Source organism: Bos javanicus, chromosome 18, assembly GCF_032452875.1.
Source record: "Bos javanicus breed banteng chromosome 18, ARS-OSU_banteng_1.0, whole genome shotgun sequence".
In the NCBI taxonomy this organism is placed as follows: Eukaryota; Metazoa; Chordata; class Mammalia; order Artiodactyla; family Bovidae; genus Bos; species Bos javanicus.
In genome coordinates this window covers 65807089-65830856 of record NC_083885.1, presented here as the reverse complement: position 1 = coordinate 65830856, position 23768 = coordinate 65807089, and the positions used below count along the sequence as shown (strand labels likewise).

The window sequence follows — 23768 nt, the reverse complement described above, 5'->3', positions numbered from 1 at the left end:
CACTGTTAAGCAATGAATCCATAGTAAATAAAGAGGTTTATTTACTACATATTTACCATGTGACATGACCACACCAATGTCACAAAATCAGAAATAAGTCCTGTCTTGGTTTGCTAATTTGTCTTTTCCAATTATTTCATTTCTTTCACTTCTATCCCAGTATGCATTTTTTCTTTCTTTCTTTCTTTTTTTTTTTTGGCCAAGCCATGGGCATGCAGGATTTTAGTTCTCCCACCAAAGACTGAACCCGGGGCCCCAGAAGTGGAAAGGTGGAGTCCTAACTCCTGGATTGCCAGGGAATTCCATGATTCATATTCTATTGCCCCTGTGGCAAATTGTTACAAATTTAGAAGATTAAGACCGTTTCTGTAGATAATACTTAGGATCTTGGTTTTCTACCTACCCTGGAAATCTCTTGTATTTAGTCTTTTGCTGTTCAAAGTGACTATGAGATAGTTGGATTGTTGGATTAATATCTACCATGCTGTGTTGTGCTCAGTCACTCAGTCACATCTAATTCTTTGCCACCCCATGGACTGTAGCATATTTGTTACTAATTTGTATTCATTGCCCTTTTCCTTTGTTTAAAGTAAATTCTTTCTTTTTTTTAAATTTATGTTTGGTGTGCTGGGTCTTTGTTGCTGCATGACCTTTTTCTCTAGTAATGGCAAGCAGAGGCTACTTTCTGGTTGCAGTGTGTGGGCTTCTCATTGCACTGGCTTCTCTTGTTGTGGAGCACAGGCTCTAGGTTGCACAGGCTTAAGTAGTTGAAGTGCATAGGTTCAGTAGTTGTTGTTCCCGGGCTGTACAGCACAGGCTCCATAGTTGTGGCACACGGGCTTAGTTGCTCTGTGGCATGAGGGATCCTCCTGGACCAGTGATCTCCTGCATTGGCAGGCAGATTCTTTACCACTGAGCTACCAGGGAAGTCCCTTTATTCCAATTTTTGTTTTCTACTCTTTTCCTGCTTTTGTGGCTTTCATTATTTTATGATTCCATTCTATCTTGTTAGCATATCAGGTTATACTTCTTTGCACTGATAAAGAACCTGCCTGCCAATTCAGGAGATACAAGAGACATGGGTTTGACCCCTGGATCAGGAAGATCCCCTGGAGGAGGGCATGGCAATACATTCCATTCTTCTAGCCTGAGGAATCCCATGGACAGAGGAGCCTGGTGGGCTACAGTCCATAGAGTTGCAAAGTCAGACATGACTGAAGCATCTTAGCACATGGACAATACAGTTTGAAGTAAACATTGACAACTAAACCAAGTCCACTTTCAAATAATATTCTCCATTTCACAGATAGTGTACCTCATAATACAACAATCCCAGTTCTTCCCTCTAGTCCCTTGAATTAAGGTCATTCATTCTACTTACAATCAAATCCTTTACGATTATACAGTGGAAGTGACAGATAGATTGAAGGGATTAGATCTGATAGAGTGCCTGAAGAACTATGAACGGAGGTTTATAACACTGTATAGGAGGCAGTGATCAAAACCATACCCAAGAAAAAGAAATGCAAAAAGGCAAAATAGTTGTCTGAGGAGGCCTTAAAAATAGCTGAGAAAAGAAGAGATGTGAAAGGCAAAGGAGTAAAGGAAAGATATACCCATCTGAATGCAGAGTTCCAAAGAATAGCAAGGAGAGATAAGAAAACCTTAAGTGAACAATACAAAGAAATAGAGAAAAACAACAGAATGGGAAAGAATAGAGAACTCTTCAAGAAAATTAGAGATACCAGGGGAAATTTTCATGCAAAGATGGGCACAATAATGGACAGAAACAGTATGGACCTAACAGAAGAAGGTATTAAGAAGAGGTAGCAAGAATACAGAGAAAAACCATACAAAAAAGATCTTAATGACCCAGATAACCATGATGGTGTGATCACTAACCTAGAGCCAGACATCTTGGAATGTGAAGTCAAGGGGGCCTTAGCAAGAATCACTATGAACAAAGCTAATGGAGATGAAGGAATTCCAGCTGAGCTATTTCAAGTCCTTAAACACAATGCTTTGAAAGTGCTACACTCAATATGCCAATAAATATGGAAAACTCACCAGTGGCCACAGGGCTGGAAAAGGTCAGTTTTCATCCCCACCCCAAAGAAAGACAGTGCCAAAGAATGTTCAGCTACTGAACAATTGTATTCATTTCTCATGCTAGCAAAATAATGATCAAAATTCTCCAAGCTGGGCTTCAACACTGTGTGAACCAAGAACTTCCAGATGCTCAAGCTGGATTTAGAAGAGACAGAGGAACCAGAGATCAAATTGCCAACATCTAGTTGGATCATAGAAAAGGCAAGAGAATTCCAGAAAAACATCTACTTCTGCTTCATTGACTACACTAAAGCCTTTGGCAGTATGGATCACAACAAATTGTGGGAAATTCTTAAAGAGATGGGAACACTAGACCACCTTACCTGCCTCCTGAGAAATCTGTATGCAGGTCAAGAAGCAACAGTTAGAACCAGACATGGAACAGACTGGTTCAAAATTGGGAAAGGAGCACATCAAGGCTGAATATTGTCACCTGGCTTATTTAATTTCCATGCAGAGTACATCATGGAAAATGCTGGGCTGGATTGAGCACAAGCTGGAGTCAAGATTGCAAGGAGAAATATCAATAACCTCAGCTATGCAGATGACACCACCCTTATGGCAGAAAGCAAAGAGGAACTAAAGAGCTTTTTAACATAGGTGAAAGAGGAGAGTGAAAAAGCTGGCTTAAAACTCAACATTCAAAAAGCAAAGATCATGGCATCAGGTCCCATCACTTCATGGCAAATAGATGGGGAAACAATGGAAATATTGACAGATTTTATTTTCTTGGACTCCACAAAATCACTACAGATGGTGACTGCAGCTGTGAAATTAAATGATGCTTACTCCTTAGAAGAAAAGCTATGACAAACTTAGACAGCATATTAAAAAGCAGAGACATTACTTTGCCAACAAAGGTCCATCTAGTCAAAGCAATGGTTTTTCCAGTAGTCATGTATAGATGTAAGAGTTGGAGTATAAAGAAAGCTGAGTGACAAAGAATTGATGCTTTTGAACTATGGTGTTGGAGAAGACTCTTGAGAGTCCCTTGGATGGCAAAGAGATCCAACCAGTCCACCTGAAAGGAAATCAGTCCTGAATATTCACTGGAAGAACTGGTGCTGAAGCTGAAACTCCAATATTTAGGCCACCTGATACAAAAAGCTGACTCATTAGAAAAGACCCTGATGCTAGAAAAGATTGATAGCAGGAGGAGAAGGGGACGACAGAGGATGAGATGATTGGATAGCATCACCAACTCAATGGACGAGTTTGAGCAAGCTCTGGTGAAGATGGTAAAGGACAGGGAAGCTTGGCATATTGCAATCCGACCAGTGAGTTGGACACACTGAGCGACTAAACAATTGTACTTACATAGAAGCATACATATACAGGATATGCATACACATAAGCATACATAATAGAATGTGTTGGTATTAGTATTTCAAACAAATTGTTATCAGATCAATTAAGAATGAGAAAAATAACTTTACCTTTATTCCTTCTTCAGTGCTCTTCTTTAACTGGACTTTTTGACCTATACAATTTTGCTCATCTCTAATGAAATTTACACATTTCTTACAAGGCAGAAGCTATGGTCTGAATGTTTGAGTTAGTCCTCCAAAAGTTGTGTGTTGAAAGAACAGTCCCAAAGGTGCTAGTGGGGTCTTTAAGAGATTAGGAGTGGGGTCTTAAGAGATGTTTCCGTTATAGGGTGATGGAGTCCTCGGAAGTGGTATTAATGCCTTTATAAGAAGCCCCAGAGAGACCCCTAACTCTATCACATGTGGACACAGCAAGAAAGCACCAACTAAGATCCAGGAAGTGGGGTGCCATCAGAAAACTCATCCATTCTGGTATCTTGATCTGGTACTCCACAGCCTCCAACTTAATAAGAAATATTCATTGAAAACAAAAAACAAACAAACAAAAACAACTAACAAGGTTGTGGTATTTTGTTATAACACCCCAAATGAACCAAGATGGTAGTCTTACTGGGAAAAAAAATTCCGTTTTTATTTCTCTTTATTTTTTTAAACTATTTTACATTGGAGTATAGCTGATTATCTTTAAAAGGCTTTGCTTTCCCTGCACAATTTTTGAAGATTATTTATTATTGGTTACAGTGGGTCTTTGTTACTGTACACAGGCTTTCTCTAGTTGAAGCCAGTGGGGGCTACTCTAGTTGCTGTGGGGCAGCGTTCTCATTATGGAGGCTTCTTGTGTTGCAGAGCACAAGCTCTAAAGCGTTCAGGCTTCAGTAGTTGTGGCCCGTGGACTTACCTGCCCCTGGCATGTGTAATCTTCCCAGACCAGGGATAGAACTTATGTCCCCTCCATTGACAGGCAGATTCCCAAACACTGGACAACCAGGGAAGTCCCCCTTAACTTTTTTTTTTTTTTTTGAGGTGGTGGCTGTGGTGGCGGTCTTTGTTGCTTCGTGCTTTCTCTAAGTTGCAGTAAGCAGGGGCTGCTCTCTATTTGTGGTGAGAGAGCTCCTCATTAGTTTCTCTTGTTCTGGAGAACAGGCTTAGTTTCCCTGTGGCATATGGGATCTTCCAGGACCAGGGAATCCACCCCATGCCACCTGCATTGTAAGACCAATTTCACCCAATCTGAAATTGGTGAATTGTTAACCACTGTACCACAAGAAGTCACTGAAATATTTTATTTCCTTTAATTTCAAAATGATGTCTACATGTAGTTTTTAATCTTTAATCCTTGATTTCCTGGAGTTTCGAACTGATGGCTACATGTCGTTTTTTACCATTTATCCTGCTTAGTACTAAAGTTCCTGATTTGTGCTTTCTTGTCTGACATTAATTTCTTCCTTAATGATGTAGCTTGGACAACCTAATCAATACCAAGATTGAGTCTCCACTTTGCTCCAAAGACTGAAACTCTTGATTCGTGCCTCAGAGGCTAAGCCTTGGTTTTTTGCCTCATCGAGGAAATCTTTGGCGTTTACACCATACATGTTGGGCACAAGGTGGGGCCTGCCAGCAGATCAACAAGACTGCATCCTGCCCTCACTGTCCTGCATTGCTCAGGAACCTCCAAGGGCAAGAGGGATCTGTGACTTTGGGCAGTGCATCACCTTAGGGATAAGCCGTGGTAACCTCACCCCAAGAGAATTGGTTACTCAGCCTGAATGGTCCTACCAAAATTCCCTTAGTGGGTGCCAACACACCTAGGTTTCTCCTGGGTCCCCATTACCACCACTACCTTCCTGCCACCTCCTGCTCTGCACCATACCTGGCTCACCCCTTTCCCTCTCCTGAGATGCCACCTCCAATCAAACATGGCCAGTGGTTTGGAGAATGTGGGCCTTGGACAAAAAGGCCACACCAGGTTCTGTTGGGGAACTTCCTGTGCTCTAGATTTCCTGAGAAGTCTCACCAGGGATGGAGAGACCCACAGTAGCCCAATCAACCAACTGGAGCCTTTGAAAAACATCCCAAGTGTTGGTGAACTTCACGTAGGGAAAATACCTGATGCCATGAGTTATTAATTACAGAGAAAGATGACAAGAACCTTGAAGAGAGCATTTAGAGTGTAAGAAGCCCATATCAGGAGATGGTGAGACAGGGAAGCCTAGTGTCCTGCACTTCATGGGGTTTTGGAGTTGGACACGACTGAGTGACTGAACAACATAAGAAACTGGATGCTAAGTTTAGTTTTCCACCGAACACCCAGAGGACCCAAGCAGAATTTATCAGCTGCTTCCCTGAGTACATCCCACTTTCACAACCTAAGAATTTTTAAAATTGGCAAAAGCTACAAAGCAGGGCTAGGTTTATTGTTTCACTGAATGCCTAGACTTAAGTGATGGGAACAGGGATGATACATATTAAAAAAGGCAAATGATACAATCAGCAATTATACAGAAGATATACAGCTGGTAAACAGCACATTAAAAATGCTCAAAATCATGAATCTCTAGGGAAATGTAGTAAAACCAATTGAAAGCTCACTGAGATAGCACTACTCACTTATTAAAAGGACTGATATTAATGACTGGTACAGATGTTGAGAAACTGGAACTCCTACAATGCAGATGGAAATGCAAAGGGGAACAGTCATTTTAAATGAGTTTCTTAGTTTCATCAGGTGTTAAAATTTATCTACCAAAGTGACCCAGACATTCCCCTGAGTTATCAATAAAAGGAACATACATCCACATAAAGAACTGACACAAGTGTTTACAGCAGCTTTATTTTCAAGAATGAAAACCTAGAAATAACCTAAACGCTAAGAAAAAGATGAATGGATAAACAGTTGTACATCTAAATATAAGAACGCTACTCACCAAAAACTAAAGAGATGAGATATTTATATATATCATGGATGAATCTGAAACAATTATGAAACAAAGGAAAACAAAAATAGTAAGCCATTTATGACTCCAATCAGATAAATTCAAGAAAATGCACATATTATCTATTCTAAGGGAAAGTGCACCAATGGTTATTGGAAAGGTGGGAAGGGCAAGGAGAGATAAACATACCATTAACAGATATGGGCATTATTAGGACTCAAGAGGTTCATACCTAGGTGAAAACTTGCTTCAGCATCAGTCCTTCCAGTTAATATTCAAGATTGGATCTCCTTGCTGTAAAAGGACTTTCAGGAGTCTTCTCTAGCACCACATTTCGAAGTCATCAATTCCTTGGCATTCTGCCTTCTTTATGGTCCAGCTCTCACAACCGTAGTGTTCACTGGGGACACCATAGCCTTGGCTATACAAATCTTTGTCGGCAGAGCAATGTCTCTGATTTTCAGGACACCATCTAGATTTGTCATTGGTTTCCCGCCAAGAAACAATGGTCTGACTTCATGGCTGAAGTTTGGTGCATGTAAATTATACTTTGATATAGCTTTAAAGATTGGCTCAAAATGAAAAAAACCTTTATGTCCTACTCTTTTTGGAAAAAAAAGGTTCTGCAACTGTATGCTGAACCCACCAACACACTCCTCATGTTCTCTGGAGATCAGTCTTCTATCAGTGGTAGCGAAGATGGGGTTAGGGTTTCTGCCTGAGTCAGCAGGAATGCTGCCTAGATCACAAGAGTCACATCCCCTTTTCCTTTCCTGCCTCTGCAGTAAGGTCCTTAAAGTAAAATTCACTAGAATCAGCAGATAAACTGATACTGCACAGTCAATGTCATATAAACATCAGGATGCACTTTAAGGAGAGGCACATTCCATCAAGTTGCCTGCAATTTCCCCCCACTCCCTATTAAACCAGAGTTTCTGTACCAATTGTGGTTTCCCTTGGACCCAGTTGTCATACAAATAATGAGATTGTACAAATAATGAGATTAGCTCAAAGATTTGTGGACATCAGGAAACACATCAGGTTCTTTTAGACTTGGAGAATACATACTTTTCAACAGTGCCTCAATACCCTATAATCTTTAATCTGAATAAGGAATAAAGATTCATGCTGCTCTCAGAAACACTTGAAATGAGATTCAATTCAGACCAATGGCCCCTCAATTTCCTCCAGTGTCCCTAAACTCAACAAGGAAATTGCACATTCACTGCACATTTATGACTTCCTGTAGGGTAAACTCTCAAATGTTCAAAGTGATTTGCTCGTAAAAGATTTCCTATATTTAGTGCATTCCTAAGGCCTTTCTCCAGTGTGAGCTTTCTTATGACAGTGCAGTTTAGTGGTGTTAATAAAAGATTTCCCACATTCACTACATTTAAAAGGCCTTTCTCCACGGTGAACTTTCTGATGGTAATAGAGGCTGTTGCCACGAGTGAAAGATTTCCCACATTCACTGCACTTATAAGGCCTTTCTCCAGTGTGAGCTCTCTGGTGTATAATGAGATGATTTCTCTGGACAAAGGTTTTCCCACAATCACCACACTCATAAGGCCTTTCTCCAGTGTGAGCACTCTGATGATAACAGAGGCCAGATTTGCTGCTAAAGGATCTCCCACATTCACTGCACTCATAAGGCTTTTCTCCAGTGTGACTTCTCAGATGTATACGGAGCTGGTAACTAGTGGTAAAAGATTTCCCACATTTGGTGCATTTGTAAGGCCTTTCTCCAGTATGAACTTTAAGATGACAACGAAGGTAGTAATTAAGGGTATAAGATTTCCCACATTCACTGCACTCAAAAGGCTTTTCTCCAGTGTGGGCTCTCTGATGAACACGGAGGAGGTAATTAGTAATAAAAGATTTTCCACATTCAATGCATTTGTAAGGCTTTTCTCCAGCGTGAGTTTTCTTATGATAGTACAAGGCAGAGTTAAAGTTAAAAGATTTTCCACATTCCCTGCATTCATAACGCCTTTCACCTTTGTGAATACTCTGGTGTTCAATAAACCTACACTTACTATTATAAGATTTCCCACACTCAGTACACACATAAGCACTTTTCCCTGTGTGAACTCTTTGGTGTTCAATTAAGGTACTCCTAAAGAGAAAGGATTTCCCACATTCACTACACTCAAAAGGCCTTTCCCTTGCATGTGATTTCTGATGACACTTGAGGGCCGACCTATACATGAAAGATTTTCCACATTCACTGCACTCATAAGGTCTTTCTCCAGAATGAACTCTCTGATGATTACGGAGAGAACTGATAGTCGTAAATGATTTCTTGCATTCATTGCACCTTACATAAGACCTGTCTCCAGAATGAATCCCCTGATGATAACGAAAGTTGAATTTAGAGGTAAAAGATTTCCCACACTCACCGCACCTATATGGCCATTCACTAGAATGAATTCTCTGATGGTAATGAAAAACAACAGGATTAAAAAAAGATTTCCCACATTCACTGCACTCAATAGGCCTTTCAGTGTGAGTGCCTTCATGAAGACGGAGACTAGTGCTACTGGCAAAAGATTTTCCACACTCACCACACGCATAAGGCCTTTCTTCAGTGTGAACTCTCTGATGACGATGGAGATGGGAGTTAGTAAGAAAAGATTTCCCACATTCATTGCACTTATAAGGCCTTGCTCCTGCATGAGATCTCTGATGATATCTGAGGGAAGGCCTAGAGGTAAAAGATTTCTCACATTCACTGCACTTGTAAGGTCTTTCTCCTGTGTGAGATCTATTATGACAAATGAATGAGGATCTAGACATAAAAGATTTCCCACATTCACTGCATTTGTAAGGCCTTTCTCCAGTATGAGATCTCTGATGATATTGGAGAGCACCGGTAGAGGTAAAAGATTTCCCACATTCATAACATTTATAAGGCTTTTCTCCTGTGTGAGATCTCCGATGATATTGGAAAGAATTGGTAGAGGTAAAAGATTTCCCACATTCATAGCATTTATAAGGCTTTTCTCCTGTGTGAGATCTCTGATGATTACGGAGTTTGAAGTTAGAGGTGAAGCATTTTCCACATTCACTGCATTTATAAGGCCTTTCTCCAGTGTGAGATCTCTGATGAGATCGGAGGATGCGGTTAGTGGTAAAGGATTTCCCACATTCACTGCAGTCATAAGGTCTTTCTCCTGTGTGAGATCTCTGATGATAAATGAGGGCAGAGCTACATGTAAAAGATTTCACACAGTCACTACACCTATAAGGACGTTCTCCAGAAAATACTCTCTTATGTCCAATGAACACAAAGCTGTCATAAAAAGACTCTGCACAGTCACTGCACACAGAACTATTCTCTCCATTGTGCAATCTCTGGGGAGAAACGAGGACTGATTTGTGGCTTAAGGATTTCCCACATTTGCTGCACTTCTCTGATCCTGAACGAATATAAATTTTTTGATCCTGACTAATAGTTGAGTTTTGTCTAAAAGATTTGCCACTTTTGATAAACAAATGAAGTCTTTCCCCAGGATGAACTCTCTGGTGGATAATAAACGTTGATTTGTACCTGAATGTTTTCCCGCATTCCCTGCACACAAAACATGGCCTTTCAGTGTAGACACTCCAGTCCTGAACAAGTGTGTGTTCAGAGCTGAAGGCTTTCTCGCAATTTCCGGAGGTATGATTTCTGCTTGGTGAAGTTGATCTGCACTGGGTGACTGTATTCAGCTTCTCCACAGTATAAGTGGCCTGCAGATATCCCACGCTGGCCAGAATTTTCCCAGAAGTAAGAGGCTTCCCTGACACATGGAATCTGGGGCTCTTAAAAGATAAAGCCTCATGGACACAGCTTCTCAAAGACATATAAAATTTTTTTGCACACGCCCCACACCTCAACAGTTTTTGGCTGTATTGTGTTCCCTGCTGCTCCACCAACTGGAAAACATATCTCAAGACTGTACTACACTTCTCACAGGGATGGGTCTTCTGAGAAAATGGAGTTGCTGTGGGAGATCCAGTCCATGAGACTCCTATAGGAACAGTTTTTTCACAGGGTGTCTCCCCACCTTCTGCTCCACAGCAGCAACCTGAATGCAAAGAAACACTAGTGAAGTGCACGTTGACTTCATAGGGAGGGAGCTAGTTCACCATAAATGTATAGCCATTTCATATAAGAATGACCTTCAAAGAAATGGGATACTTTTAAAGACTAGGGAGTTGGAAATCAGTTTAAGCAGCAGCTGCTGTGCATTACTGGGACTGAAACTGGTGGAGATCTCAACAAGAAAAGGATACAAAAATAGAGTGTGACACAAGGAAAAGAAGCAGGGTCTAGTGCTTGTTTCTCTGCCCACAGCTTCCTGTAGGACCTTTTCTACTACTGATGTGAAGCTCAGTAGAAGGGTGTATTCACAGCCACGAAAACAGAATCACAAATCATTTGCTTTTCAAGGTCAATTTAAGGATATATTCTCACCTCACAGCATGATGCACGATGGGCAAAGTTCAGAGAGTAATAGAGAAAGCGTGGTAAGAGAAAGAGGTAAGATGTTGAGTCCAGAGAGGTGGAGCTGATCCCTGTGCTGGAAGTCATAGCAGAAATGACAAAGTAACAGAAATGACAGGTCAGCAAAAAGTCAACAGCGGAGGAGTAAAGGTAGAAATGGGGTGTGGTCACTGGCAATAGTACCAAAGTTTTCATTGAACAAAGACAGTTTCCTGGTATATTTTTAACAATGCCCTGATGTCACAGTCTCCCCAGCTATAATTCAGCAGGACCAGGCCCACTAAGCTCACCATGCCATAGCTAGAGTCATGTCCATCCCATTATGCACAAAGGATTCCTTTCCCTAAGAAAGTCATAACCGCAATTACTGGGTACATGGAGCACTGAAGGAAAAAAAAAAAAAAAGAAACACAGAAAGGCTAGTAGTGTTCCAGAGCAACTCAGCATTACAGCAGACCCAGGAAAGAGCACAAGTTGAGTGACATCAATAAAATAGTAGAATAGGAGATACCACCCTTCACTACCAATGAAAAATAAACAGCTATCCATGAAGGACATTAATCAGCCTTGGAAGACACAAGAGTCCAGTGAAGAACGGACTCTTATATTCATGTATGGAAGTGAGAGTTGAGCCATAAAGAAGGCTGAGTGCCAAAGAACTGACGCTTTTGAATTGTGTTGGAGAATACTCTTGAGAATATTGTGGACTGCAAGAAGATCCAACTAGTCAATCCTAAAGGAAATCAACCCTGAATACTCATTGGAAGGACTGATGCTAAAGCTGAAGTTCTAATACTTTGGCCACCTGATACGAAGAGCCAACTCACTGGAAAAGACCCTGATGATGGGGAAAATTGAAGGCAAAAGGAGAAAGGGGCAGCAGAAGATAAGATGGTTAGATAGCATCACTGGCTCAATGGACATGAATTTGAGCAAACTCCGGAAGACAGTGAAAGACAGATGAGTCTGCAGTGCTGCAGTCCAGGAGGTTGTAAAGAGTAGGACACAACCTAACTGTTGAACACCACCACCACCACTACAGTGAAACATAATAAAAGGAAGAAACACACAGAAAGGATCACTGGAAAGTGTCTTAAAAGAGACATCTGGAAATGACTAGGAAATGAGGGCTGGGCTGCCACTGACCTATTTCTCTCAGCCACAGGGCAGGGGCCACTGCAGTCCCAGTGGCCTCTGCTGCAGAAGACATAGCTGCCTGCTCTACAGAGGACACTGGAACTTTTGCCACTGAATTATCTGACACTCATGGTCAGAGTGGATACCCTGGTGAGTATGAAGCTACTGGTTAACACCCTCGGCAGGAGCTGTTGTGCTGATTCAGAAGCAGGGCTGCCACACCCCCTAAACCTGTGCCAGCATTTCAGACCCTGACTCTACCACTACACCATGTACTTCTGTGTCTCAGGCACTAGAAACAACTTTGCTATAGACATGCCAGTTTGACAGAACCACAGCCACTGTCTACATGTGCAGCCAGGCAGATTCCATGGCTGCTCCCTGCACAGCCACATATCTCAAACAAAAGCCAAGGCTGCTGAGGCTATCCAATCACCCAGACCCCAGAACCACTGTCACTCCAAAAGTGCCTGTATACAACACCCCAAGTCTGTGGATCCTCAACAGATGCACACACCTCAGACACCAGTGCTACTACAACCAATCAGGTACCCAACAGTCGATAGGGCACCAAGAAGGATCCCCTTGGTGACAAAGTCCTCTGGGAGAAAAAGAGATCAGGAGTTTGCTAGCAGCCTTCTCCACCACTTTGGACACCCTCAGCTTTGCTGATTGAGGAATCTTGATTATCTTTACTGACACTGACTTCAGGTGAAGAAGCTGCACAGAGAACAACCTAATTGGGTCTTCCACAGAGCCAGAATGGCCACAGCCCAAACTTGAACCCACCACAGATTGAGATCTTCCCACACCAAAAACTGTAATGTGAAGCCTGGAAGAAATGACTAAACCATCAAATCAGCGTAAAGAAATGCAAGGCTACAGGAAACACACAAAAAATCAAAGAAACATGAAACCAATACAGAAATACCATAATTTATCAGAAACCACACTCAAGGAAATGGAGACCTACAAAGGGTCAAAGAGTTCAAAATAATTGTTTGACCACAGTTCAGTGAAGCAACAACAAAGCAACAATTCAACAAAGTAAGGTAAACAATATATAAACAAAACAAGTTGTTTAACAAAGAGACAAAAATGAAAAAGCAGGTCTTCACTGGTGGCTCGGTCAGTAAAGATTCTGCCTCCAATGCGAGAGACCTGGGTTCAGTCCCTGGGTTGGGAAGATCCCATGGAGAAGGAAATGGCAACCCACTCCAGTATTCTTGCCTGGAGAATTCCGTGGACAGAGGAGCTTGGTGGGCTACAGTTCATGGGGTCGTAAAGAGTCGGACACAACTAAGTGACTAACGATACCGGCACTCACTGAACTCATGAAGGTTGGCTGAGAGGAACAGGACTGAAGAATCGCCCCACACTTTCAACCAGTGATACTGGAGGTTCTGGTATGCCCACTCTCCAAAAAGGCCCATAGATGTGAAGAATCAACAGATAAATTGATAAGTGAATATGTGGGAAATCCCTATCACATCATTGATGGGATTCTTAATATGATATAACAGGGAGCTAAGACATATCAAAATAAGAAATGGAACAATACAAGATCATTACATATATTTATAATCAAACACTTTCATGCAGACACAAAACAACTATATCCTCTTAATACCAGTAGAGTGTCAACTAATACATGGGAAAGGCTGTTTTTACATTGACTGTCCTTATTGCACTGATCCTTTAGCAGAATTATTCTACTTGGTCTCCAAAAGAAAACAATCTACTATGCCGAAATAGCACAAACAACTTATGCTTTTACAGTCTGCTCTTACCTATTACCAGAACAGTTTATGTATTCTTACACCTTTGGACTTATATGGGTATTAAAAACTTGAAAAACTAAAGTTATGAGAACCAAGATGGTATATATATGAAGTATACGCCTTCAGTTCAATTCAGTCACTCAGTCATGTTTGACTCTGTGACCCCATAGACTGCAGCATGTCAGGCTTCCCTGTCCATCATGAACTCCCGGAGCCTGTTCAAATTCGTGTCCATTGAGTCAGTGATGCCATCCAACTACCCCATCCTCTGTCATCCCCTTCTCCTCCTGCCTTTAGTCTTTTCCAGAATCGGGGTCTTTTCCAGTGAGTCAGTTCTTTGCACCAGGTGGCCAAAGTATTGGAGCTTCAGCTTCAGCATCAGTCCTTCCAATGAATATTCAGGACTGATTTCCCTTAGGATTGACTGGTTTGATCCCCTTGCAGTCCAAGGGACTCTTTTAAGAGTCTTCTCCAACACCACAGTTTAAAAGCATCCATTCTTCAGTGCTCAGCTTTCCTTATGGTCCAACTCTCACATCCACACATGACTCCTGGAAAAACCATAGCTTTGACTAGATGCACCTTTGTTAGCAAAGTAAGGTCTCTGCTTTTTAATACGCTGTCTAGGTTGGTCATAGCTTCGCAAGCGTCTTTTAATTTCATGGCTGCAGTCATCATTTGCAGTGATTTTGGAGCCGCAAAAAATAAAGTCTGTCACTGTTTCTAGTTTCCCCATCTATTTGCCATGAAGTGATGGGACCTGATGCTATGATCTTTGTTTTTTGAATGCTGAGTTTTAAGCCATCTTTTCACTCTCCTCTTTCACTTTCATAAAGAGGCTCCTCAGTTCCTCTTCTCTTTCTGCTATAATGGTGGTATATCATCTGCATATCTGAAGTTACTGATATTTCTCCCGGCGATCTTGATTCCAGCTTGTGTTTCATCCATCCTGGTATTTTGCATGATGTAATCTGCATAGAAGTTAAATAAGCGGAGTGACAGAATACAGCCTTGATGTGCTCCTTTTCCAACTTGGAACCAGTCCGTTGTTCCATGTCTGGTTTTAACTGTTGCTTCTTGACCTGCATACAGATTTCTCAGGAGGCAGGTAAGGAGGTCTGGGTTCCCATCTCTTGAAGAATTTTTCACAGTTTGTTGTGATCCACACAGTTAAAGGTTTTGGCATAGTCAATGAAGCAAAAGTAGATGTTTTTCTGGAATTCTCTAGCTTTTTCTATGATCCAACAGATGTTGGCAATTTGATCTATGCTTCCTCTGCCTTTCTTAAATCCAGCTTGAACATCTGGAAGTTCATGTACTGTTCAAGCCTTGCTTGGAGAATTTTCAGCATTACTTTGCTAGGGTGTGAGATGAGTGCAATTGTGCAGTAGTTTGAACATTCTTTGGCATTGCCTTTCTTTGGGACTGGAATGAAAATTGACCTTTTCCAGTCCTGTGGCCACTGCTGAGTTTTCCAGATTTGTTAGCATGTTGAATGCAGCACTTTCACAGCATCATCTTTCAGAATTTGAAATAGCCCAACTGGAATTCCATCACCTCCATTAGCTTTGTTCATAGTGATGCTTTCTAAGGCCCACTTGACTTCACATTCCAGGATGTCTGGCTCTAGGTGAGTGATCACACCATCGTGGTTACCTGGGTCATGAAGATCTTTCTTGTATAGTTCTTTCGTGTATTCTTGCCACCTTTTCTTAATATCTTCTGCTTCTGTTAGGTCCACGTCATTTCTGTCCTTTATTGAGCCCATCTTTGCATGAAATGTTCCCTTGGTATCTCTAATTTTCTTGAAGAGAGATCTCTAGTCTTTCCCGTTCTATTGTTTTCCTCTGTTTCTTTGTAATGTATATCCCTTAGGCATCTATTTTTAACTAAGTGAAAACTAGATGGAAATATGGGAGACCCAGTTGATTTGCAGGAAAGATAATTAAGTTTCTATCAAAAAATTATGACTATGGGCTTAAACTTTTATTGTCTTTTTGTGCTGTCTTTGTGTTTTGAATGTTCAAACATATAACTGGTGTATTAGAAGAGTATAAATATCTGTTGAAAAGGGGTAGTATCAATAATCTGATGATATTATCAATCTTTTTGGGGGGAGTAATTGTTTCCCAATGTTGTGTTAATTTCTACTGTACAACAAAGTAAATTAGCCATATGTATACGAATATCCCCTCCCTGTTGAGCCTCCCTATTTCTTACCTTGTTTAACTAAAATTCAGTCACTTGGAATTCTGTTTAGATTGAAAGTCCTTGGTACATTCTTATGTTATGGCTATTGAAAATCATTCCAAAGCAGCTACACTGGAATATAATTAAGAAATGCTCTGACTAGTCTGAGAAAACCATACAATAAAAATGGAAATTTCACGTACTTGCAAAAACTCTGAGTTGATAAAATTACCTTCATCTGTTGGGCATTATGTTTACCTTAGTAATACAATCATGACACTCATTTAAAAGAAACAAACAAGAGCTTCCCTGGTGGTCCAGTCTTTAAGAGTCCACCTGTCAAAGATCCCTGGTCCAGGAAGATTATACATGGCCTGTAGCAACTGAGCCCCTGCACAACTACTGAGCCCATGCTCCTGGAGTCTGTGCTCCACAAGAAAAGAAACCACTGCAACGAGAAGCCTACACACCACAAGGAAGAGCAGTCCCCGCTCACTGCAACAAAGACCCGCATGGCCAAACTAACCAAATAAAAATGTGTTTTAAAAAAGAAAGCAAACAAACAAATGGACCCAAACAGAAGTTCTGCTGCTGAAGAATACAATGAAATAAAGCACAATGAAGACAGTACCAATAGCCAAATTTTATTAAGCAAAATAAGTCTAGGAACTTGAAAACAGGTGTTCTAATTATCCAGTGAGGAGAAAAGAGAGACAAAGATGAAGTGAAGAAAGCATACACGGATTATGAAACAAAAAGCAAAACACTATTTGTATTTTCAGAGTCCTGGAAAGAGCAGACAGAGAGAAAGGGGTAGCAAGCACATTTAAAGAAACAATGATTGAAAACTTTCTAACTAGAGAGAAAAGAGTACACATCCAGATACATGAGGCTCACAGGTTCAATCAAAAACTTCATTGAAGCATATTATAATAAAATGGTCAAAAAGCAATTACAGCAAATGCCCTGGAGGTCCAGTAGTTAGGACTGGGCACTTTCACTGCTGGGGCCTAAGTTCAATCCCTGGCCAGGGAACTAAGATCCCAAAGCCTCAAGGTGTGAGGTGTGTCTGGGAGCAGTGGGTCGAGGAGGGGCCGGGTATTACATACTAGTCATAAAAAGAATGAAATAATGCTATTTGCAGCAACATGGATGAACCTAGAAGTTATCATACTAAGTGAAGTAAGTCAGAGAAAAACAAATATATGTGATGTCACTTATATGTAGAATCTAAAAAAAAAAAAGTACGAATGAACTTTATTTACAAAATATACACAGACTCAGATAAAACAAACTCATGTTTACCAAATCAGAAGTGAGGGAGGGATAAACTGGGAGTATGGGATTAACAGATGCACACTACCATGTATACAATAAACAATGATGTACTGTATAGCACAGGGAACCATATTCAATAACTTACAGTAAACTATTTAATGGAAAAGAACTGAAAACACATGGATGTATACATATATATGTATAACCAAATCACTTGCCCTATGAGAGTTTAGTACAGCAAAGATTGGGGTTGGAGAGAAAAGAGGGCAGTGCCAACACCCCAGCCTTCTACCTACCCCAACTATACAGAAAACTGGGGAAACCAGCAGTGCCTATACCACGTGAGGCCAGAGCACCTCCTTCAGAAAGGTGGGATGAGGCAGGATACAGAGCCCAGCTCAGGTCACTGGGGAGGTTGAGTCTTACCCAGTGAGGATATAAGTGTGTAGTTCTCCAGCATCACATCCAGATACAGGAGTCTCTGAGTCTCATCAAGGAGTCTCCATTCCCTCTGGGAGAAGCGCACAGCAATATCTGGAAAGGTCACACCACCCTGTCATGAAGGGGACAGATGAAAGCTTGAACATTATCCCTCTGAGAACCCACAATCCATGTCTGCACAAATCTATTCCAGATATTCTCCACCAGAGCTCCCAACCTGAGGGAAGATGCCAGGCCCTGGTGCAACAGAGGCCACTGTCTCCTCACAGCCCATTAACCACTGTGTTCAGCCCTCAGCAGTCACTAGGTGGAAGGGGTGGTGGTGCACACAGATGCCATCTGAACTCTGGGCTTGGCCTGCAATCTCACCACCTGCCACCAGTCCTTCCTTCCATATTTGCCATCCTAAAACCAGACGTGAATTTCACATCCCCACAGCTTTCTTCAACTTCTTTACTGCCAGCTTTGCCCTTTCAACCACCACACTTGTCTCTCCACTCAACCTTTGTAAAAAACCCAGCCCTAAAAATCTCCCCACAAGACATCACTTCAGTTCAGTTCAGTCGTTCAGTCGTGTCCAGCTCTTCACGACCTCATGGACTACAGCACACCAGGCTTTACTGTCCATCACCAACTCCCAGAGTGGACTCAACTCATGTCCTTTGAGTTGGTGATGCCATCCAACCATCTCATCCTCTGTCATCCCCTTCTCCTCCCACCTCAATCTTTTCCAGCATCAGGGTCTTTTCCAGTCAGTCAGTTCTTCGCATCAGGTGGCCAAAGCATTGGATTTTCAGTATCAGTCCCTCCAATGAATAGTCAGGACTGATTTCTTTAAGGATTAACTGGTTTTATCTCCTTGTAGTCCAAGGAACTCTCAAGAGTCTTCTCCAACACCACAGTTCAAAAGCATCAGTTCTTCATTGCTCAGCTTTCTTTATAGCCCAACTCTCACATCCATACATGACTACTGGAAAAACTATAGCCTTGACTAGATCGACCTTTGTTGGCAAAGTAATGTCTCTGCTTTTTGATATGCTGTCTAGGTTGGTCATAGCTTTCCTTCCAAGGGGCAAGCATCTTTTAATTTCATGGCTGCAGTCACCATCTGCAGTGATTTTGGAGTCCAAGAAAATAAAGTCTGTCACTGTTTCCATTGTTTCCCCATCTATTTGGCATGAAGTGATGGGACTGGATGCCATGATCTTAGTTTTCTGAACGTTGAGTTTTAAGCCAGATGTAGTGACTCATAAATGACATCTGCCCCAGACCTTATCCACTAGCAAGACTAAAACATCCCAGATCTCATCAAAATTCATCACAAAATCCTGAAGAAGCCATATAGTATTAAATAAGCAGTAGCCCCAGCCTCACTGCCTTCTTGTCTCAATTACTCCTGGGTCTCCTCAGCCATTTTTCCTCCACTCATCCCACAAACGTATCCAGGCCCTGAGCAAAAGAACCACTTCTCAGGACACACCCATCTTTCTGACCAACTAATATCATGCCTACTATAACCTGCATCCCCTCCTAAATGTGATCCACAGCTCCACGCTGCTCCACACAACGGTCATCACTTTTGAGAATTTCCATTCCTGAACACCTTCCCAGTTTTCCAGACCTGCCTAGTCAACTGCCCACTTGTTGCCTACACTCAGTCTTCTCTGAAACATCTCAGACTCTTAACAGAGCGAAAACAAACATAATATTTCCAAGGAAAATTAATCTGCTGTTAAGGTCCCCATCCAGTTGATGGGCCTTCCATCCCTTCATCTACTAGGGTCAAAACCCTGAAGGTCATCCATCGCTACTTCCTTTCTGTCACCAACAAGACCCCAAATTTGGCTTGGCCTGTCTCCAAAAATGGATCCAGAATTCCTGAGACATTGAGGGCAGTCCCTCTGGTCCATGAATACTCAATTCAGTTCAGTTCAGTCGCTCAGTCGTGTCTGACTCTTTTCGACCCCATGAATCGCAGCACGCCAGGCCTCCCTGTCCATCACCAACTCCCAGAGTTCACTGAGACTCACGTCCATCGAGTCAGTGATGCCATCCAGCCATCTCATCCTCTGTCGTCCCCTTCTCCTCCTGCCCCCAATCCCTCCCAGCATCAGGGTCTTTTCCAATGAGTCAACTCTTGGCATGAGGTGGCCAAAGTACTGGAGTTTCAGCTTTAGCATCATTCCTTCCAAAGAAATCCCAGGCTGATTTCCTTCAGAATGGACTGGTTGGATCTCCTTGCAGTCCAAGGGACTCTCAAGAGTCTTCTCCAACACCACAGTTCAAAAGCATCAATTATTCAGCGCTCAGCCTTCTTCACAGTCCAACTCTCACATCCATACATGACCACAGGAAAAGCCATAGCCTTGACTAGACGGACCTTTGTTGGTAAAGTAATGTCTCTGCTTTTGAATATGCTATCTAGGTTGGTCACAACTTTCCTTCCAAGGAGTAAGCGTCTTGTAATTTCATGGCTGCAGTCACCATCTGCAGTGGTTTTGGAGCCCAAAAAAATGACGTCTGACACTGTTTCCACTGTTTTCCCATCTATCTCCCTTGAAGTGATGGGACCAGATGCCATGATCTTCATTTTCTGAATGTTGAGCTTTAAGCCAACTTTTTCACTCTCCACTTTCACTTTCATCAAGAGGCTTTTTTAGTTCCTCTTCACTTTCTGCCACAAGGGTGGTGTCATCTGCATATCTGAGGTTATTGATATTTCTCCTGGCAATCTTGATTCCAGCTTGTGCTTCTTCCAGCCCAGCATTTCTCATGATGTACTCTGCATATAAGTGAAATAAGCAGGGTGACAATATACAGCCTTGACGTACTCCTTTTCCTATTTGGAACCAGTCTGTTGTTCCATGTCCAGTTCTAACTGTTAGGCTACCGCAATTAATCATTCCATGCCTCCTGCTACCCCTCCCCTGTTTACTTCTATAGTCTGTTCTCTTCTCTGCAACTAGTTGGAGTGTCTTTTGATTTCGATAAGACTACCTCCTACCTGCAATTCAAACCTCTCATTACTTGTATAACAAATTGCCAATTTCTCAGGCAGCAACACTGCAAGCCTGACTCTGGCCTCACCACATCTGGCTTCTAAAGGAAAACAGAGAAGTTGTACCAGGATTCCGGCTAGTCTGACCTACAAGCCTCTGCATTTCGGGGTCCCTCTGTCTGTCACGCTCTCCCACTACCCACCATGTGGTCAGAAATGACCTGATGACCGCTTCACCATCCTGAATCCTGGGGCCTGAGCTGCAGGCAAGTGAGGATGGGCCCCAGACTTAAGTGTCTGGTGCAGTGTGGCCTTCCCAAGGTGGCAACAGTGGTAAAGAATCACCCTGCTCAGGGCTGGTGCACTAGGATGACCTGAGGGGTGGGATGGGGAGGGAGGTGGGAGGGAGGATTCAGGATGGGGGACACATGTACACATGTACATGATTCATGTGAATGTATGGCAAAAACCATTACAATATTGTAAAGTAATTAGCCTCCAATTAAAATAGATAAATATTTTAAAATGTGTTGTAAGTCAGAAAGCCTTTTCTATGTCTGAAGCTTGGAACTGAAAAAAAAAAATGTATTAAATATAGCCTCTTGCTTTCCTTCCTTAGAACAACACCACGGAGTAAGAGGCAGACTGCTTGAGGTTAAGTTCTAGGGTACTGTACACCAGCTATGAGTCTCTACAACATGCTTAATAGTGAAGTGAAGTCGCTCAGTCGTGTCCAACTCTTTGCAACCCGTGGACTGTAGCCCACCAAGCTCCTCTGTCTATGGGATTCTCCAGGCAAGAATACTGGAGTGGGTTGCCATTTCCTTCTCCAGGGGATCTTCCCGATCCAGGGATCAAACCCAGGTCTCCCACATTGCAGGTAGACGCTTTAACCTCTGCGCCACCAAGGAAGCCCTTAAATACAAGAATACAGTCTCTCAGAAAACCTCCTATAGAGACACAGAACCTCAGATCCAAGTACTAACATCAAAGATTTCAAAGGGAGGAAAGGAAGCCAGGTTGAAAGAAGAAGGGGGAGGAGGCGGGAGAGGGGGCGAAAGGGGTGGCCTTACAGACGTCTCCTGCCACCTACAGATACCCAGGCGTTATGGAACTTTTCCCTGGGCCTCCAGAGAAGGGAGGACTGGAACTCAGCCCTACCACAAATCAGACCAGACCAGAACCAGAATTTGAGTTCTCTGCCAAGAGGAGGTGATCAGTCTCCAATCCTCAGCTCAGGCTGAGGGCCCTTCGACCAGATTCTTGCGTCCAGGACCGGGAGACTAGAAAAACGGTGAAGGATAGGAAGGGTTAAGGAGAGGAAAGAGAGAGGGAAGGGGAGAGAGTGCTAAAGTTTCCTTCTCTATAAAACAGTTATCACCTACTTCACACGATTACTATTAAGATTAAATAACATATATTGAGGGTTTAAAACAGTTCTTGGTAAGCACTGTGTGTTTACTGTTATTTTTGTGACCGTTGTTACTATCATTGCTATTTACATATTCTAGTCCCTCTGCTCTGGAGAAGGCGATGGCACCCAACTCCAGTACTCTTGCCTGGAAAATCCCATGGACGGAGGAGCCTGGTAGGCTGCAGTCCATGGGGTCACAAAGAGTCGGACACGCCTGAGCAATTTCACTTTCACTTTTCACTTTCATGCATTGGAGAAGGAAATGGCAACCCACTCCAGTGTTCTTGCCTGGAGAATCCCAGGAACGGGGGAGCCTGGTGGGCTGCCATCTATGGGGTCGCAGAGTCGGACACGACTGAAGTGACTTTGCAGCAGCAGCAGCAGTCCCTCCGCTCAGGATGTATTTTCTTTCTTACTTCACTCGGCAAAATACTTCTCATTTTTCTAAACCTGACTCAAAAAAACTGTCCTGAACTTTTAAAACAATGTCCTTTTTCAGTGCTATCTTAACAACCTTTATATGTATAGTTATTAACAAAATTACCCTGAAATTATCTATTTGAGTGTCATACGCCTGTACACACTTGCCTCCTTCCTCCCGCCTAAATTCCTGAAGAACAGCGTCCCTTCTTCATTTGTTCCCTAGAACTGATGCACAACTTATGTATTAGGGATCCACATCCACCCACCCATCCCCTCCCCCTCCAAAAAAAGAACCCGCCTGCTAATGCAAGAGACACAGGAGACGCGGGTTCGATCCCTGTGTCGGGTCCCGGGAGTAGGGCATGACAACCCCCTCCAGTATTCCTGCTTGGAGAATCCATGGACAGAGGACATGGAGGGCTACGGTCCATATGGTCGCAAAGAGTCGGACACGACTGAAGCGACTTAGCACGCACGGGGCGAGGGCGGTGAGGGCCGGGAGGAAGAGCGTTTACCTGAGGTGGGTCCCGCAGCGCCGCCGTAGCCATCGGACTCTGCCTTGCGAGGGACGGGAGTGTCGGTCCTTACCCCGGGTCTGGTGCCTCCTCTCAGACCCTCCCGTCCCCGACCAGCGAGCCAACAGGAGAGACGCCAAAAAAAGGGGCAACCAGGCTGGCTAGGCGAGTGTGGCCTTCTCTTCTCACCATTCCATGAGGACAACCATACCCAACGGAGCACAGCGGTTTCCCGGTAGCCTACCCTGCAGCAAAGGATGTTCTAAGCAAATTGAGCGCTAGGCGAGGAGACCGGAAATCCCTCCCCTGACGCATGCTCACTGGGGGAAAGTCTTCATCCTCATCCCTCATTGGTTCAACGCTGGTGTCGCTCTGCCTAGGCTCTTCCTGGTAGTGTGTTCTGGGTGCTCTGGAGACCCCATGAAAGGCTGTTTGCCATCCTTAACTTGCAGAGCATTTCCTGTCAGCTCCCCGGAAGAATGCGGGGAAATGGTTCTCCTCCCCAGAGGGAGGAGCTTTGCTCCTTAAAGATGTGAAGAGACATTAATTTAGACTCCTCCCAAGCTCATCCTGCTCTCAGAGGACAAGTCTAATAGACTTTTCCAAATTCTGTTACTGTGGGCAGGCAACGTTGCCCACATTCCTGATCCCATTCTAGTTCTTAAAGAAACAAAGCCACAGCCACTGCTGCTGTTCCCCAAAGGTGTTCCCTGAGGGGAAATCAGGATGCAG

The 23768-nt window shown here is 42.9% G+C and overlaps 1 protein-coding gene across 1 annotated transcript; it reads right to left on the bottom strand.

The window, feature by feature from the left end:
- Positions 1–5568: 5568 nt before the first annotated feature.
- On the bottom strand, positions 5569–23497 carry LOC133229800 (zinc finger protein 585A-like). The gene is made up of 3 exons (XM_061386545.1): positions 23037–23497; positions 17672–17798; positions 5569–10440 (listed from the first exon to the last, which is right to left on the bottom strand). Exons 1-3 carry the CDS (start codon positions 23067–23069, stop codon positions 7682–7684), a joined length of 2919 nt encoding a protein of 972 aa, XP_061242529.1. The 5' UTR covers positions 23070–23497; the 3' UTR covers positions 5569–7681.
- Positions 23498–23768: the final 271 nt, after the last annotated feature.